This window comes from Capra hircus, chromosome 19 (genome assembly GCF_001704415.2).
Source record: "Capra hircus breed San Clemente chromosome 19, ASM170441v1, whole genome shotgun sequence".
NCBI classification, from domain to species: Eukaryota; Metazoa; Chordata; class Mammalia; order Artiodactyla; family Bovidae; genus Capra; species Capra hircus.
In genome coordinates, this window is record NC_030826.1 from 50,121,078 (window position 1) to 50,139,220 (window position 18,143).

General features: G+C 46.7%; 1 protein-coding gene across 1 annotated transcript in view; it reads left to right on the forward strand.

Moving 5' to 3' along the window:
- CCDC57 (coiled-coil domain containing 57) overlaps positions 1-18,143 on the forward strand; it is a 109,341-nt gene that overhangs the window by 79,619 nt on the left and 11,579 nt on the right. The window contains exon 18 of the mRNA XM_018065413.1: positions 7-223. Coding sequence (XP_017920902.1) covers positions 7-223 — 217 coding nt within the window. The remainder of the gene's footprint in view (positions 1-6; positions 224-18,143) is intronic.

Here is an 18,143-nt window from a genome sequence, read left to right on the forward strand (position 1 = left end):
TCACAGAGACAGCACAGGAGCTCCACAGTGACTTGCAGATCAGCTCCTCAGAAAGAAAATTGGTCCCCAAAGCCACGCCTGGCTCAAGAATTCCAGGAGGAAACTGGCCACCACACCCGGACATCCTCGTCACTCGCCAGCAGTTCCCTCCAGGACACATGGAAGTTGTTGGACCTGGGATCCAGCCCTTCTGGCCTCACTTCCCAGGATGACTCACCTCCAGGTAGGCCGCTACTCTGTCAATCCAGATACTGGCCATGAGAACTGCAGTCCTGTCCTCTTACCTGGTGCCTGAGCGTCCCCCAGGGAAGGCGTGTGTCTCCCAGGCCCACGTCCAGCTGACCACATGACCACATCTACTGAGAGTGGAGACCACGGGTCACAAGGACCCTCAGCCCACAGGGGGTGGGTGCAGTGTGGTCCGTGTGTGATTCTAGGGGGGGCAAGCGTTCTGTGTTCTGCTCAGCCTCAGGAGGCCGGGCAGCCCATGAAGAGTGTGTCTTTGGCCCCCTGGAAAACTTGCTCCCGCTAATGTCACTGTGAGGTAATCAGGAAAATTCATCTGAGGGGCCACCACCTTTGGGGGAACTGTGTGAGACCGAGGTGTAGCAAGCATGGTGGGTGAAGGGGAGGCTGTTTGAAGACTGGGGTGGGGGGAGTGAGCTTGGAGCCCCTTGCAGATCAGTATGCAGCTAGCATCCTCATTCTCAGCCTTAATGCGTGATTGCCTCCCACTGTGCCCAGTGTGCCAATGGGCATTTTAGGTTATTCCCAATCTTTTGCCATTACAAATAATGTTACAGTGAATTAGCTTGTACATGCTATAATGCATGAATTAAAGTATAAATGTAAATTCCCAGAGAGGGGATTGTTCTGTCCAAAGCTATGTGCATTTCTGGCTTCCCTGGTGGCTCAGCAGTAAAGAATCCACCTGCCAATGCAGGAGACACAGGTTCGATCCCTGGGTCGGCAAGATCCCCTGGAGAAGGGATCCAGGGGATCCAGTATTCTTGCCTGTGAAATCCCATGGACAGAGGAGCCTGGCAGGCTGCAATGCGTGGGGTCGCAAGAGTCAGACACAACTTAGCAAGTAAGCCACCACCACCACATGTGCCTGTCTAGTTTGGGAAGATATTGTTAGTTGGGCTCCATCAGACAGTAGCAGTTCACACCCACCCAGCAAAGGCTGAGAGGGTGTCTTTCTCCAGACCGTCTTCAGCAGTGTCATCGAACTGTAATCTTTGCCAGTCTGATAGGTATCGATTTACTTCATATTTTACCTGTTAGGAGGTTGTGTCTCTTTTCACATGTTTGAATTATGTCTTTTCCTTTTCTTCAGCTCTCTGCTTATTGGTTTATTGGGCTTATAATCTTTTTCTTACTGATCTGTATGAGCTCATTATATTTAATGGAAGTTAGACCTTTTCTGAGACATAAATTGCGAATATTCTCCTGCAGCTTTTCATTTGCTCTTTTACTTTGCCTGTGGTGGCTTTTTGCCATGCACATGTTTTAGAATGTAGTCCAACGTATGTTCTTGTTTTTAATCCTTTCTGGGGTTTTTGCTGTACTTGGGTCTTTTCCATTTCAAGATGAAAGATTATTCTGCCACGATTTCTTCTAACACAGTTATAGTTTCCTTTTTTCATATCTAAATCCATGATCCATTTGGAATTTTATCACACTTGTAGGTTATGAAATAGGAACCAAACTTTATTTTTTAACCCCAGGTGGCCATTCAGATATCTTCCCCACCCCCAGCAATTACTGAGTAACTCACGTTTCCCCACTTGTTTGAAATCCTACTTTCACTATAATATTAAATGTTCGTGTGTACTTGAGTCCCTGGGCTCTTGTTCTTTCCCGTGGTTCATTGGTCTCAGTCCCTGCACATGCGGCGCTGTTTGGATTGTTACCACTTCCTGGTCCCTCATAATGTCTGCTGACTTTGACTCTCCAATTATGCTTCTTAGAGTTTTCCTGGTAATTCTCACTTAATTTATTTTTTACTTTTCCTGTACAGCCTTTAGTCCCAGCCCCAAAACTCTGTGTGACTCTTCTCAGGATTTGTTAATCTTGGGTCCTGCGTCCGGAAGGAGCCGAGTCCTCCTACTAGTCTGAGTTCTGCTCCCTGGGGCAGCGGTCACCCCTGTGATGCCTTCAAGTAGTCTCCTCCGATGCAGACTGGTCTCTCTCTCCTCACATCTCCTGCCCAAGCTCATGAATCTGAGAAGCTGCTGCTTCAGTGTATATATTTTTAGAGCCATACTGTCTTATACGTGTATAATTTTATTTACTTCTTTTGGCCATGCTGGGTCTTCGTTGCTGCCTGGGCTTTTCTCTTAGTTGCAGCAAGCTGGGACTGTTCTCCAGTTGAGGTGCCTGGACTTCTTTCTGTGGTTGCTTCTCACTGCACACACTTACTGCAGAGCACAGACCCTAGGGTGCACGGGCTTCAGTAGCTGAGCTCCTGGGGTCTAGAGCACAGGCTTGATAGGAGTGGCGCATGGGCTTCGTTGCTCCAAGGCCTGTGAGATCTTCCTGGACCAGGGTTGGAACCCTTGTCCCCTGCACTGGCAGGCAGATTCTTCACCACTGAACTATCAGAGAAGCCGTTCGGTACATTTTAAACTCAGGAAAGTTTTTGCTGTACTTTTCATTGACTCTGTTGGAAGTTTCTGGTAAATGTTCATTGCCATTTTGCTGGTTTCCTTCCTCCCTTTTTCTCATAGTACTTTTGTACCTTTATTCCCCCTCATCTTTAAAAGAGGTAATTTTCCCTCTACCAAGTATCTGTAGGAAATGTGTGCGGGAAAAGAGACCAGGGACATTGTCCTGTCTAGCAGTTTTCTTGTTGGTGGTTTTTAAGTAAGTTTACCCTTGACTTATCTTTGCCCATTTTCATGAAGCTCAGCTTCTTTCCCCTCCCACCCAGACATGCTGACTCCAGTAGTTACACACAGGCTCAGTAGTTGTGGCACACAGGCTTAGTTGCCCTGAGGCATGTGGAATCTTCCCAGACCAGGGCTTGAACCAGTGTCCCCTGCATTGGCAGGCAGATATTAACCACTGCACCAACAGGGAAGTCCTAGTTAGTGATTCCTAACATATTTGCATTTTGGTTAGAGACTAAGGTCACCATGGTGTCAGCTCTCCTGAGAGTACAGTTTTGCTCCAGCTACAGTAACTGACATGCCTGCTTCCGCCAGCGGCACCCGCTTGTAGAAAGCGTGGTGCCCTTTTGGGATTCCTTTCCCTCGGTCTGAAAGCCTATTTCTGTTCAGTGTCTCCTGCACTTCCGTTACCATGCTCCTGTATCAGCGCTGTAAGAGCTTAGTTTGTGTTTTGTCTTTAGCGTGCTTTTAAAAGTCTTTATTCCCTCCAGTCTCATCTGGGAGATCATGTTTCCATTGCCTTCTGCCTGTTTTTAAGTTACATTCTCTACGCTTATTCTTCCTCAGTGACTAAGATTCCACTTATTTTCATTTTACCCATCCATTTCTTAAATTTATCAACCTCTATATTTTTCTAATTTTCTACTGATATCAATGAAAGCATTAGCTATTGGGCAGGAGGTGATTGTCTTTTAAACAAAAGTGAATTTGACTAAGTCCTTTATAATTTATCCATATTTGCTTTCCAGCTATCTCATAGTAGCCTCTTAAATGTATTTTTCTTCTTCCAAGGTAATTATAAAAGAGAAGTTTTATATAGGAAACTTTGAGGCCTCTGTGTGACAAAGTATTTTTATTTGTCTCATATTTACATGTTTTAGTTGAGTATAAAACCCCAGACTTCCATTTCTCATAATGTAGCAGGCTGGGTAGCTGGATTAACATTATCACTGAGAACAATTAAAACTGCTGAATAAAAAGTAAAGACACGCTTATGAGGCATCAGTAAATAGCAAGAAGGTAAAGAAGTCTCAAGCAAAGGCTGAGAGGAGCAACCTGAGACTGCCTTTGACCAGGGACTTCAGCCTGAAGTCTTGAAATCTGGTGGTGTCACCTCTCTGGCTTCAGAAAACAGGTAATGGTGATGAAACCCAGGCCCACCCAGGGCAGGAATGTGATGGCGCAATCCCCCCCACCTCCCAAAGCTGAAACTCCAAGGACCATAGTCTCTGTGTGCAGGTGGACAGGTAGACCCCCACCGCCATCAGGGGCCAGGGAAGTGAGGACTGAGGACGTGATCTGGCACTGAGTGACAAAGGGAAGATTGTTACATATGTTAATAATTTGCCACCAAGAGTCAGTCCTCATGGCTTTGTGCCAGTTAACCCTTGGGTGCCTAGAACTTTGATTTCAAGTGATTGTGAGCTGGTGGCATCCCCAAGAACTAGCAAAAGCAAGTGGCAGCTCACTTCAGGGGGAATCACCTTTATCCCAGGCCGTAGAAAATTTGCACAGAGCAGATTCCTATGAAAAATAAGATCCCAAACACAGGGTGCAAGACACCAGGCATGAGGCCAGCAGAAGCAGACCTGGGATGTCAGGGTATAAGTAACTGTGTTTCATAATGAAGTAAAACACCAGCAAGAAAATACATTCAAGAAGCCAAGGAAATATAAAGAAAGACCAAGCAGACTTAAAAAAAGAACCAAATAGAGGTCTAATAAATGAAAAATTATAATTACTGAAATTAAAAATTCAGTGGATGAGCTTAACAGCAGGGTATGTACTACAGAATTCATGAAATGATGTTATATGTGAATAAATCAGCCAGAGACACACAGATTTTTAAAAAAAGAAATAGAAAAGAAAGAAAAACAGGTCAGGAGCCTGGCAACTCGAGTAAGAACGTCTGACTCATGTTGGTCAGAGCTTTAGCGGGAGAGAGAAGATGGGCAGGGGCCACATTTGAAGGGATGGGGCTGAAGCAGTATGGCAAGATACTAATTTCAACCCCAGGAAGTCTGTCAAATCCCAATCCAAATAATTAAAGGAAACCCACACCTGGATCGGTCCTAACAAAGCACCAGAGGTGATGAGATTGTTTTGAAAACTGGCAGAGGAAGTAGACAAGTTACCCTCAAAGAGATGTGCCTGAGGAATGCTGGACTTCTCACCAGCCACAGTGGGGAGCCTGAGACAGGGAGACAGTATCTGTCTGAGCTGAGGGAAGACAGCTGTCACCCTAGAATCCCACTAAAGAGGGCAAAACAAAGACTTTTCAGACACTAAAAACTGAGCAACTTTGCCCACACATCCCTCACTGAAAAAAAAAAAAAAATCCAGAGTAGGCATCAGGAAAGTTTTTCGTGAAGGAGGGCCGAATGGTGAATATTTTTGGCTTTGTGACCCAATGGTCTCTCTTGCAATCTCCACCTGCAGCTCAAAAGCAGTTGCAGACAACATGTACGTGATGGGCATGGCTGTGTACCAATAAAACTTCATTGACAAACACAAGTGATAGTAATGCTGTTTCTCAAGCTGAGTACACAGGTTTTTGTTTAGTTCTTTATTTTTAAAAAATTCTTTAAACAATACATGTATATTATATGTGCTTGATGTAGTTTGGGTATCTTTTATAAAGAAAAGTTTTAAAAGGGAGGGGGTGGTCAACTGGGCAGAGAGGTCAGGGAAGGTCAAGGCAGAAAAGTGTTCCATGTCACTGTGGCGGTCTTAGTGGAGTAGTGGAATGGTCATCCATCCTCTTCCTAGCTGAAGAGGCTGGGGAAGAACAGGTGGACTGCTTACTGAAGAGGTCTTGCTCTGAAAAGCAGCAGTTAAAAAAGCAACATTGGGGCTTCCCTCGTGGCTCAGTGGTAAAGAATCCGCCTGCCAATGCAGCAGACAAGGGTTCAATCCCTGATCTGGGAAGATCCCACATGCCACAAAGCAGCTAAGCCCGGGCACCACTACTGTCAAGCCTGTGCAGCCAGGAGCTGCAACTACTGAGCCCACACGCCACAACTGCCCTCTCAGCCTAGAGCCCGGGCTCCACACTACAGCGAAGAGTAGCCCCCACTCTCTGCAACTGGAGAAAAGCCCCCGCAGCAATGAAAACCCAGCTCAGCTAAAAATAAATAAATAAATGTAGTTTTAAAAAAGCAACATTGGAGGAAACTGTGAAGGTGTGGCCTGCCTGTATGCAGGTGGGGAAGATGGGAGAGACAAGCCGATGCTTGTGGCTGGGGAGGAGGGCAGACTCAGGAGAGAAGCGAGGTGTGCTGAGGAGCTCGGATTTAATAGGACACGCCAGAGGCAGGAAGGCGATGGACACCCAGACTGGGAACTTCACTGACTACACCTGACAAGCAAGTCGCCACAGCCTCATAGACGCCTGCAGAAGACGAGGAGGACTCATCACTTGCAGCACAGCAGACAGCCAAAGGGTCTCCTCAACCCCTGTCCCACGGGCCAGGTCAGGAGTCTCAGCTGAGTGGCCCCAAATGGACAGAACCCGAATCTTTTCTAGTGGGCTACAGGCACATCTGCCCTTTGCCCCAGAGGGTGTGGTACTCTCATCTTCTGAAGCTGTCAGCCATGCAGACACCCAGTGAGAGAGTCCAGAGCAGAAGCCTGCAGGGGCTGGAGGAGAACCATCCCAACAACAGGTCTGGTGATGGGAAGAACAGGTCCCCACAGGTTCCTTTTATTTCCTCCTTTCAGTTCAGTTTAGTTCAGTTCAGTCGCTCAGTCGTGTCCGACTCTTTGCGACCCCTTGGACTGCAGCACACCAGGCCTCCCTGTCCATCACCAGCTCCTAGAGTCTACCCAAATGCATGTCCATTGAGTCAGTGATGCCATCCAACCATCTCATTCTCTGTCATCCCCTTCTCCTGCCTTCAATCTTTCCCAGCATCAGGGTCTTTTCTCAGCTCTTCGCATCAGGTAGCCAAAGTATTGGAGTTTCAGCTTCAACATCAGTCCTTCCAAAGAACACCCAGGACTGATCTCCTTTAGGATGGACTGGTTGGATCTCCTTGCAGTCCAAGGGACTCTCAAGAGTCTTCTCCAACACCGCAGTTCAAAAGCATCAATTCTTTGGCGCTCAGCTTTCTTCACAGTCCAACTCTCACATCCGTACACGACCACTGGAAAAACCATAGCCTTGACTAGACAGACCTTTGTTGGCAAAGTAATGTCTCTGCTTTTCAATATGCTATCTAGGTTGGTCATAACTTTCCTTCCAAGAAGTAAGCGTCTTTTAATTTCATGGCTGCAGTCACCATCTGCAGTGATTTTGGAGCCCAAAAAAATGAAGTCAGCCACTGTTTCCACTGTTTCCCCATCTATTTGCCATGAAATGATGGGACCAGATGCCATGATCTTCGTTTTCTGAATGTTGACCTTTAAGCCAACTTTTTCGCTCTCCTCTTTCACTTTCATCAAGAGACTCTAATTCTTCTTCACTTTCTGCCGTAAAGGTGATGTCATCTGCACATCTGAGGTAATTGATATTTCTCCCAGCAGTCTTGATTTCAGCTTTTGTTTCCTCCAGCCCACTGTTTCTCATGATGTACTCTGCATATAAGTTAAATAAGCAGGGTGACAATATACAGCCTTGACATACTCCTTTCCCAATTTGGAACCAGTCTCTTGTTCCATGTCCAGTTCTAACTGTTGCTTCCTGACCTACATACAGATTTCTCAAGAGGCAGGTCCTCCTTTCAAGTACAGGGCAAAGCCATGGACTCTGAGAAGGGGAGGAGGTGGAGGAGGAGGTAGAAAGAGAAGTACAAAACTATCATCTGACAGGGCCTTCCCTGGTGGCCCAGTGGCTAAGACTCTGAGCTCCCAATGCCAGGGGCCCAAGTTCCATCCCTGATCAGGGAGCTAGATCCCACATGCTGCAACTGAGAGTTCACATACCACAACTGAAGATCCCCCATGCTGCAACTAAGACCCAGCAGAGCCAAATAAATAAAATAATAAATATTAGGGGGAAAAAAAAAAAAAGAAGGGTCCCATCTGACAAGAGAAGCAGGGACAAGTAAGGGTAGTGCCATCAGCCCAGCAGGGCCTTGTGGACAGCAGGGCCTGGATCAGGGCAAGAACAGCTCACTTGTGGCTGGAGGTGAAAGTGATGACTGTGATGGAGTGAGAGGAGCGTCACTGCCAGCGCCAGCCCAGAGCAGTGGAATTGGCCTGGTAGGGAGGCAGGGGTTGTGTGTATTAGTTTAAATGCTTTTGGCTTACAAGTTACAGCACAACCTGATGAAAGCGGCATTAGGCATCTTCGCAACCGTTATCTCATCTTGGCACCTGTAGATAATCACACATGGTCACTGAATGAGGAGGAGGAGCCAAAGCAGCTAGCATCTGCGTAGCCTTTCTGACCGTGTGCATGTACAGCAGCAGGATGTCAAGGCCAAAGTAAATGGCTCCTCTTTTTCAAAAGCTGACTTCTCTGAGGCGCTTTTCTCCTAATGGTTTCAGGATGGCTGCAGCAGTTCCAGGCATCACATCAGAAGACCTATTTCTCTCTTCCTGCTTTTCTTCCTTTTAGTTGGAAAGGGATACGTTTCCCTAGAGCTCCTGGACTCACTCTTCCATCTCACTGGCTGCCGGGGTCATGTGGCCTCTCTTGACCAGTCACTGGGAGACTGTCTTAGACCCTGAGAACTTGCAGCGTAGAACTAAACAGTGTTGGGATTCCTTGGCAAGAAAGCTGAGAAAGGGCTATAAGTGCGCTACAGCTGAGTGCGCAGGGGAAGGTGGTGAGACACCTTCCCATAGCAGTTGAAGTTGCTACTTCTTTTTCTTTGCAGTAAAAAACTAGGAATGATTACTGCCTAGGCTTTTGGTTCACCCTGTGAAAGATTTGGTTTGATTTGGAAGAAAGATTGAAGTTAATGCAGTTTAGCTGTTTTAAGCTCCCACAAAGCTTCTTTATGCTCTCCTTATAATCTTGAATGTTTGAGCATGCATAACTTAACTACCTGTGATATGTCTACTTTGTAAAGAGTACTTTTTAAAACCTTATTGGTGACTCAAATGATAACCACAACTTTGGTTAAGATGTAAGCATGTTAGCATTTATAATAAAGGATGGTGTGGGTATTGGTCCTCAGTCAAGCAGTCTGGAAGCTCCATTCTGGAAAGTGGAATGTCTTGCCCTCTGCTTTTTTTTTTTTTTTTTTAACATTTTCAGCACATTGTGAATAGCAGACTGTGAGACCTAGCAGTCATGAACAGAGTTAAAAGTGATAATGAAATAGTTTGCCAAGTTGTGGCATATGCATTAATAACATGAAGAACTATATGGTATTTCTCAGGACGGAGGGAGGTTTTCATGCTGAAAAGCCACACTCCTCTTGGTTTTGAAGTGAGACCAGAGCTGACCCTCCCACCTCTGCCCTTCCCCTACCTGCCGCACCTGTCCCCGCCACCCCCTACCTGCCACCATGCCCCTGCCTCGACACCTCCCCGCCCCGCCTCTGCCCTGCCCCTGCCCCATTCCATCCGCCACAAGCACACAGAGCTGCCACTTGGCTGCAGCCTGACACCCTGGGCCTTGCCACACCCCAGACCCCAGGGCCACTATAACCCCTCCTCCATCCTCCTGGATCTTGGATCCGATGGGTGTGGTCTCTCCATGCCTAGCCTCCTCTCACGTTCCCCACCCCTTCTTCCCCCACTTCACTCCCTCCTCTCTCCCTCCTGCCCCCCACCATTTCCTGCCCACTATGGCTCTGGGACTCTGACCCCATCTCCCCTCCTCCCCAGACACAAGCAGCCCAGCTCCCTGCTGCACCTGAGGACACCACCCCGCCCCCCACCTTGTACAGGCCAGCAGCCCCTTGTGCACGTGGGCTCCACCTTCCTCTCCCTAGCAACCGCCTCTTCTCCGAAGCCCTCCCTCTTCACCTCCTCCAAAATTCACCCCCTGCTTGCCTCTTGTCTTCTTCCCACTTGAATGCTAGTCCCAGATCACTTGCTGTTTTTCTCATTTAGCTTGAGTCTGTCCTCCTCTCTGCTGGAAAAATGTGGAGGTCGGGGCAGCTTCCTTGATCCTTGTCCCCTGGCCAGCACAGACAGGTAGGTACACAGTAGGTGCTCAGTCAGGATGTGCAGAGAGATAACTGCGAAGAATGGGAGTCCAGCAAGGCCTTGTGTCCACAGCACAAGGATCCAGAGGCTCAGGAAGTGTGTGTGATTAGAGAAACCACCATGCATTGTCTAAGAAGTATCAGATTTGAAAGACAGACTCTTCTTGGATGGAGTATTAAATATTATAAAGACAGCTGTTTCCTCCTAATTGAAGTAAACAGTTAGTGTAATTCAATGAAATAGGGACAGAATTTCTCTTGAAGCTAAAGAAGTGGGTTTTCAAGTTTGGGAGCAATAAAATGCATGGGGAAGAGGGAGTAGGGAGACCCGGTCTGCTGATAGCTAGGGGGCAGGCACAGAGCAGAAGCCCTTCCTTCCAGAGTCTGCAAATCAGAGCCCCAGACACAGCGGGGTGGGGATGCAGCATGCTTCTGTCCTCACTGCATGCATCCAGACCATGCAGTAAAATGCAGCCCAGGCCCAGCTAAATGCCTTAAATCAAACCTAAAACTACCGAATTATAACTATTTACAAATGACTATATCAGTTGTAAAGGTTGTATCATCTTAGATGTAACTTAAAAATCACAGATTTCTAAGATATTTCTTTTTTAACTTCAAAAATAACCCAACTAGAAAGACATTTTTAAGCAATATGACGAAAGTCAGCCATGTGTAAATAACTCATCCAAGTTGACCAGATATATGCACGGTGGCAAAAACATTCAGCCAAGGCAGTACCAGAAAATATGGGCATCTGACCTGCCAGCAAAGCAGCCCTTGGAGAGCTGACCCCGGGCCTGGAGGGGGAGGCGCAGCTGCCTGGCTTTCTTGGAGGGCATTTATTGGTGACTGTCCCAGGGGTTGTTGGAGTCGTTGGCCTCCCTAGTGTCCGTGCTGTGCGTGCAGGCAGCCCAGCTCAGCACGACACCGTGGCGTGTCCCCTGAAGCAGAGGGGCTCCAGGCCTCCTCCAGCATGAGTGGCACTCTTTTTGGCTAAGAAATAAACCAAACAGCGTAGAGGGTTTTCAGTGGAAATCAGCCCTCTCCGCCACCCCTCCCCTGCCCACCTGGCCTTCCGTCTGGTTCCCTTGCTCTTCTCCAGCTCTGTACTCTGTGGCTATGGAAGCTTATATTTAAATGTGTGTGTGTATCCTCTTGCTGCTGTTTAAGTCTCTGTATGTAGTGTTTCTCCATTTTGGTTGACACTGAACTCACAGATCTTTTCAGTAAGTAGTTCAGTGCTCCTGAGTGTGAGTACTTCCTTTTACCTGTCTGACATTCATGGACACTTGGGTCGCTTCTAGTTTTCAGTACTGCCATGAGTCTGCTGGCGTGGGTGGTTGCTTATGGGAATGTGTAGTCAGGGGAGTGTCTAGGAGTGAAATCTCTGGGTCAAAGATGTGAGTGGTCTGAGCTCTGAGAGGTATTACCAAATCACCGTCAGAGAGTTGGTGCAATTCATGTTCGTGGCCACAGGGTATAAATCACGTCACCTCATACCTGTACTGGTAGATTTTTATCAAGCTTTTTTTTTTTGCCAGTCTGATAGGTTAAAAAAATAGTATTTCAGTATGGGTTTTAGTTTGCAGTTTTTAAATTGCGGGTAAGGTTGGGCATTTTACGTGTGGTTTGTGTGTTGTTCAGTTTTGTGCCCTTTTTTAAGGTGACCATGAAAGGTGGCAACAGAAGAAAACACATATTCATTGTGGTCTTGAAGTCAGAGCACCAAGGGTAGAAAAGTGCTTTAGAAGAGGCTGTGGCCCCTGCTCTGGGGAGGGCATGGGGTGCAGGATGGGGGGAGGAGCTGGACATGAGTTTTACAAATAAATGCAGTCGGAATCTTTTTTTTTTTTTTTTTAAGAGTCCAGCTAGAAGCAAATGTTTGTTGAGTGCCTGCCAGGTGCCCACCTGTGCTAAGGCAGCCACTCCCACCATAAACCCATGCCATCTAGTTAGTGGGTCCTCTTTCCAAAGGAAGACTCCTAGACCTCTGGCAGTGAGTCACCGCCCAGGCCAGCGTTCTCAAGTCCCAACCCTCTCCCCACCCCCTGGAATTCCAGAGCAGAGACACCTGACCTTATCCTCAGGCAGATGGTCCAGAGGGGCCAAGGTTGTCCCAGGGGTCACACAGATAATGGGCAGAAACTCCCAAGAAATGCAAACATTCCTTCAGAAAGGGAGGAGCCGCCTTTCCCTGCCCTGGGGGCTGGACACGCCTTCCCCCATTTCAGCATTCTGAGCGCTGCCAGCCCCGCCCAGCGCCCCTGCGGCACTCCACAAGTTTCTACCAGGGGGTCTTGGACGGTCCTGAGCAGTCCATCTGTGAGCCCTACGTTCTCGTGGGTAGAGGCTCCTCCCCCTGGGTCCTCCCCACTCACTGAGGATGAATGAAAGGGGACAAAGCTTTTAAAGGGTCGGGTTTTTTTTTCTCTTTAAATGTTTGTTCTCTTGAAAATCATATTAGTTTCTCCTGAAATTAATTTTTTTCCTTTAACAAGGGTTGCACAAGATTTTAAGATGAAGCATGCATGAGCCTGTTAACTGCTGCTAATCCAAAGTTATTTTTAAACCCTGTGTAATGAGAACATTTCTATGCAGATCTCACCGTAGAGATGGCACCTAAATCCTAGTTGCCAGGCTGTTCTGAGGATCCAGGAAGCAAGTAACCAACCACTTCCTGTTCTCAGCTCAGTGTCTGCTCACACAGGGCCCAGTGCTGTCATCAGCCCAGATATCACTCTGCCCGCCACCATGGATCCTTTCCCAACAGCTCCTGGAGGCTGAGGCTTGACATTCAGATGACGAGACCCAGGCCCAGAGATGTTAACGCTGCTTGCTCAAGGTCATACAGCCCCCAGTTCATGAATCAGAATCAGAATCCAAACTGTCCAACTCCTGCCCGTGAGCCCACAGAACTGAAAAAGGTCCCAGATGATAGTGCCCTGGGTGCCAGGCAACAGGTGGCTGAGTGAAGGGAGGCAGGACCATGTTGACTGTTGGGCAGTACTTGGCCAGCAGGTCGTGGGGGCCTGAGCAGCCAGCCTGTCCAGCAGAAGCCGTTGATGATGCTACCCCATGGCAATCCCTGCACAGCAGTGCGGGTTCAATAAGCCAGATCTTCCCATTTTTTAAGAGGTGTTAGAAGTCTTATTTTTTTATATGGTGTTCAGCCACTTAGTCCTATCTGACTCTTTTGTGACTCCCTGAACTATAGCGCCCCAGGCTCCTCTGTCCATGGAATTTTCCAAGCAAGAATACTGGAATCGGTTGCCATTTCCTCCTGCAGGGGATCTTCCTGACCCAGGAATCACACTCGTGTCTCCTGCATTGGCAGGCAGATTCTTTACCACTGAGCCACCTGGAAAGCCCCATTTTTTTATATGAAATGTTTCAGCTTTTTAATATTGGCAACTAGTTAAAATATACAGGCCAAATTGCAGATCAGTCTGTAAGCTACAGAAAACCCTGGGAGCCAGATCCAGCCATGCCCAGTGGTACATGGTCTGTGTGGCCTCCAGCTCCAGGAGACAGCCTCCAGCAAAGCACCTTCCCAGACCCAGAATAAAGTGACTGCCAAGCAAACTGAGATTCTCCTACCCTGAGAGTCATGTGTGATTGACTGCAGAACCAACATACAGGTCCCTTTGGTCTCATCCTTGTGGTTAGTGAGCCATTCTGCAGGGTGTCACCAGTCACTGAATAGGGTTGAGTGGGCCCTGAGGATACCAGCTTACCCTCGTATTGTGTATTTTTGAGTGGAGACTGTTCCAGGCCTCCCCTGAAGGATGCTTGGACTCAGAAGCAGCGTTTGGGACCTTTCTCTGAAGGCAGACTGATTCAGCCATGGGTCTGCCAGCTTAGCCGTGCTCTGAGGACGTACAAACATACTCTGAACACAGGACCTTAGAGTCACCTTGCCCGCATGCTCTCAAGACCAGGAGCATCACCATCTGGCCTCCCCACAGAAACTTTATGTTTCTCAGTAAACCCAGGGGCTGAGTGAGGAGAGCAGTTTCAGGCACCCCAGCATTGCACTGAGTGAAGGACGGAAGGAGCAGCCACTTGTGGTTGGATTTGTGATAAGAAAAGGTGAAAATCTCAGGGCAGGCGACCTCTGAGAATAGTCAGAGAACAGGGCAAACACACCTGGAGTGTTATATTCTCTTTTCCCCATCTGTGGTCCTCATACCTGTATGCAAACCAGGGACTGAGAATCTGTACTCAAAAGTGGACATCAGGCTTCTAGTGTGTCACAGTGAGATGCAGACCCAGCTCAGAGACGGGCAGACCTGACCCATGGGGACGGAGGCCAGCGTGAGACTCATGTGACAATGGGAACACAAGCCGTCGGAGCGGCTCTGCCCGTGCTCTCGGCAGCCACTCTCACAGTAACCTTGTGGAGCGGATGGCGATGGGAGCTGCCCAAGGGGGCACCACCAGTGGCTCACTGAGCACGTGACCAGGACTCCTCCAGCATTCGCTGGGGAGCAGGGGGGATCGAAAGGGCCCTGACCTGTTTGCCAGCATCACATTTGTCCTTTTGGCTGTGCACACTACTACTCATGCACCACCCTTTAGCATCTTCTGTAACTGCAGCCAGAGAAATCTAAGAACCAGGGTTCTGGTCCAAGAAGGGAGCCGTGCAGTATCTTGAATTAGGTGAGCAACTCCAGCTTCCCGCCTTTCCTGCTTATTATAACCTGAGACTTTTTAGGACGTAGAGCATCCTCTAAACTTTTTGAGAAATATATGGTCAAATAAGAGCTTCCCAGGTGGCACCATGGTAAAGAATCCACCTGCCAAAGCAGAAGAAGCAAGAGCTGCAGGTTTTGATCCTTGCTCTGGGAAGATCCCCTAGAGGAGAAAATGGCAACCCACTCCAGTATTCCTGCCTGGGAAATCCCATGGACAGAGGAGCCTGGCAGGCTACAGTCCAGTAGGTTGCAGAGAGTCGGAGACAACTGAGTTTGCACACAAATGCTCACACACACACACACACACACACACACACACACACACAGAGTCAAATAGATCTTTGTTAGCTCTTTTTTGAAGTTGTTATGATGAAACAGCTTTTCCTGCCACTTGGGAAAAAAACTTGTGTTGAAATAACTTTTAAAACAAAGTAAATACTTTGATGTAGCCAAGTTGGCGTCTACTTCAATGCTGTTTTTTTCTGGGGCCACAGCATGACTGGCACTCACTCCTACTCCTGGCCAGACTAAGGACTATACATTAACATCCACCACTGCATAGACAAAATATATGAAACAGCTGTTTTCAGACGTCGGAAAATAGGTAGCAGAGGACCTCGATCCTTGAACGAGGAAGACAAGTGAGGCGCCTATCGGGCCCCCTGGCTTTCTGCCCCAGGCATCTTCTGGGCTCAGTCACAGGGATGGGAGCACCAAGCAGGGCGCGGTGCCTTCTCTGGTGGAGGAAGCAGGAACAGGCGTCTGGGAAGGCAGAGGGGCTGGAAGTTGCAGGAAAGATTCGTGGGGAGAGGGTGGTGTGGGGGGCGGGGTATGCAGAAGAGAGCTCCAGAAATCTTCGTAGGAATTGTCTTGAGTCTTTACCTCTTTACATGTCCTAGTTCACTGATGTGCAGAATAAAACTCCACAAATTCAGGCAAAGGGAAGATAAGCAGCTTGTAAGCGTAACCATTTCGAGACCTCTAAGATGGTGGGGAGATAGTCAATCTCCAGCCTTCATTCATTGGAGACCCAGAGAAGTCACACCTTCATCATAGAGCTATGTGTCTCTGAAGTGCAGACTCATCTAGACTTACCCTAGAAAGGCTCAAAAACAGTCTTTGAAATGATGAAATGAGAACCTAACAGCCTGTAAAACAAAGCTCAACATTCTTAAAAAGACAAAATTACAACACAATACCTAAAATGTACAATAGCCAGTTAAAAATTTCAAGACTTGTGAAGAAGCAGGAAAATGTGATCCAAAGCCAAGAGGGAAACCATTAATGGAAAGAGGTACAGAAATGACAGAAATGAAAAAACAAGCAAACAAAGATGTTGAAATGACTGTTACGACTATATTCAGGTATTTAAAGGGAAACAATGATAAGAACTGAAACTATAAAAAAGAACCAAACACCACTTCCAGAGATGAAAAATACAGTATTTGATAAGGAAAACACATTGGTAGGATTAACAGTAGAATAGAGATAGCAGAAGGAAAAACAAGGAACTTGAAGACATAGCAACAGAATCAACCCAAAATGACACACAGAGAGAAAACATAGGGCATAGAAAACAACTTTGGCAACCTGAAGAAGAGCACCCACCAGTCTAACAGAGAGGAGAAAGAGGGGCAGAAAAAGTGTTTGAAGAAATGATGCCCTTTTTTCCCCCCCTAAATTTGACAAAAACTCCTAACTCACTGTTTCAAATAATTTGTCAACCCCAAGCACCAGGATAAACACACAGGCACACATTCAATCCAGGGAATATCATAATCAAGTTTCTGAAAATCACCAATAAAGTAAAATCTTAAAAGCAGTCAAAGAAAAGACACATTACTTAAATATGAATGAAGGTAAAAATTATGAGAGACTTCTCTTCAGAAACTATAGCTCCCAGGCGACAAGGGATCGTCGATCGTCTCTAAGCTGAAAGGAAAAGGAGCTCACAAAGTAGAATTCTCTATCTAGCAAAAAGATCCTTTAAAAATGGAGGCAAAATAAAGACGTTCACAGACAAACCAGATAGAATCCATCACCAGCAGACCTTCACTACAAGAAATAGTAAAGGACATTCTTCAGGCAAAGGAAATGATGGCAAATGAAAATTGGGGTCATCAGAGAGAAATACAAAGGCAGCAGGTGAGTTTGTGGATAAATAATGGAAATAGGCTTACGGTTTTCTTTGGAAGATCACTGGCTGTTTAAAGCACACGCGAAGACAGTGTATGATGGGGTTTGTGACACACGTACGAGTGAAATGTGTGACAAGGCGGCAGAAGTGATGGGGAAGGGAAAAGAAAGGACACTCCTGTCGGGCTCCTGTTCATGAACTTGTATAGTACTACTTCAAGGTAGAATGTGACAAATTAAAAACGTATATGCCATAAACAACAAAACAAACAAAAAGCACAAAGATGTGTAGCTAATAGAGTTGTAGCAGAGATAAAATGGGGTTTAAAAAAAACACGAATTCAAGAGTGGGTAGAAAGAGACTTCCCTGGTGGTCTAGTGGCTAAGACTGTGCTCCCAATGCAGGGGCCCCAGATTTGATCCCTGATCAGGAAACTAGATCCCACACGCTACAGCTAAAGATCCTACATGCTGAAACTAAAAAAAGATCCTGAATGCCACAATAAATATCCAAGTTCCTGCATGCCACAACTAAGACCCAGCATCACCAAATAGATAAATATTAAAAAAAAAAAAAAACCACTATAAAATGTCTAGAAGAAATCATAGGATATCTTTGTGACTTTGGGATAGACAAAAATTTCTTAGGATAGAAAAAAGTCTCAACCTTAAAAGAAAAAAATCTGATGGATTGGGCTTCATCAAAATGTTAAAGTTCTGCTTTTGCAATGACACTCTCAAGAAGGTGAAAAGATAAGCTGGGAGAAAATATTTGAACACATATCAAGGACCTGATCCAGAATATATAAAAAACTTTACAACTCAGTGGTAAATAAATAAGCCCAATTTTTAAAATAGCCAAAATACTACAGAAGACACTTCAAAAAAGAAGAGATACAAATGGCCAGCAAGCCCATGAAAGATACTCAGTGTTAGTCATCAGGGAAATGCAAATTTAAACCACAGTGAGGAGGCCTGGCATGCTGCGATTCATGGGGTCACAAGGAGTCAGACATGACTGAGCAACTGAACTGAGGTGCCACTACACAGTCGCTCAGACAACCAAAACCTTACAATAATATGGCGATATCAAGTGGTAGCAAACACATGGAGCCACTGGAACTACACTGCCTGAGAGAACGCAGGGTGGTCAACTGCTTTGGAAAACAGTTCGGCAGTTTCTTAAAAAAAACAAACTTGCAGCTGCTCTCGCCTCCTCAGAAGGTCCACGCTGTGTCTGTGGAGTGTGTTTCTCTTAAAATAAATCCACTTCTTACCTATCAAAAAGCAAAAAACGTGCTACACGACTCAGC